At 38.3% G+C, this 1209-nt stretch overlaps 1 protein-coding gene across 1 annotated transcript in view; it reads left to right on the top strand.

The window, feature by feature from the left end:
• Window positions 1-1209, top strand: part of LOC106535324 (cysteine--tRNA ligase, mitochondrial) — a gene marked incomplete at its 3' end in the record, with an annotated part of 21097 nt that overhangs the window by 11842 nt on the left and 8046 nt on the right. The window contains 1 exon segment of the mRNA XM_014032302.1: window positions 461-528. Within this exon segment, the coding sequence (XP_013887756.1) occupies window positions 461-528 (68 nt within the window).

The raw sequence follows: 1209 nt of genomic DNA, 5'->3' as shown, positions 1-1209 counted from the left end.
CCTGATGACATCATCACCTTATGTTGTATCAGTCTTTGTAAAACTCTCCAWTCTTCTTCTGTTTGGGGTCTCTGAGGCTGATTAGCTGKGGCAGCCATCTTGAATCTGTTGTAGACGATAAATTCAGCTCATCCAGACATTCAGTAGATATTTTGCTAACAGTCAATACTATCCAAAACCCCAGAGCCTCATCTCTGATTTCCTTCTTAAGATCCAGACTTTCTGAAGGTTTTCTGTGGATTTTCACAGATTTTTGTCTGAACTTTGACCTCATGTAGACATGTTGTCTCTGACAGGACGAGTCAGAGCTGAGCTGACTGAAGACTTTAACTCAAACTGTTTACATTTGTTTAGTTTCATCAATGAACGATCATAAACAAACAGAAATGTTTCTTCAGCTTTACTACGATGAATATTTCAGCTGTAACATCTGACCTGATGAAGTGTTTCTGTGTTTCAGGTCATTTACATCTTAAAGGAAGTGAAGAGAAAATGTCTAAATCTCTAAAGAACTACATCACCATCAAGGTAGACCTGTGTGTGCAACCTGACAACAAACCTGCATACAAATCTGACATTTTCACAGTAATACTCCGAGAAATACTGAGTACTACTCTGAGAAATACTGAGTACTACTCTGAGAAATACTGAGTACTACTCTGAGAAATACTGAGNTACTACTCTGAGAAAAACAGAGTGGTACTCTGAGGAGTACAGAGTAGTACTCTGAGAAATACTGAGTACTACTCTGAGAAATACTGAGTACTACTCTGAGAAGTACTGAGTACTACTCTGAGAAATACTGAGTAGTACTCTGAGAAATACTGAGTACTACTCTGAGAAATACTGAGTACTACTCTGAGAAATACTGAGTACTACTCTGAGAAATACTGAGTAATACTCTGAGAAATACTGAGTACTACTCTGAGAAATACTGAATACTACTCCGAGAAATACTGAGCAATACTCTGAGAAATACTGAGTACTACTCTGAGAAATACTGAGCACTACTCTGAGAAATACTGAGTAATACTCTGAGGAGTACAGAGTGGTACTCTGAGAAATACTGAGCACTGTTCTGAGAAATACTGAGCACTACTCTGAGAAATACTGAGTACTACTCTGAGAAATACTGAGCACTACTCTGAGAAATACTGACTACTACTCCGAGAAATACTGAGTACTACTCCGAGAAATACTGAGTACTAC

This window comes from Austrofundulus limnaeus, unplaced genomic scaffold (assembly GCF_001266775.1).
Source record: "Austrofundulus limnaeus strain Quisiro unplaced genomic scaffold, Austrofundulus_limnaeus-1.0 Scaffold1415, whole genome shotgun sequence".
NCBI lineage: Eukaryota > Metazoa > Chordata > Actinopteri > Cyprinodontiformes > Rivulidae > Austrofundulus > Austrofundulus limnaeus.
This window is presented reverse-complemented; position numbering and strand designations above follow the sequence as displayed.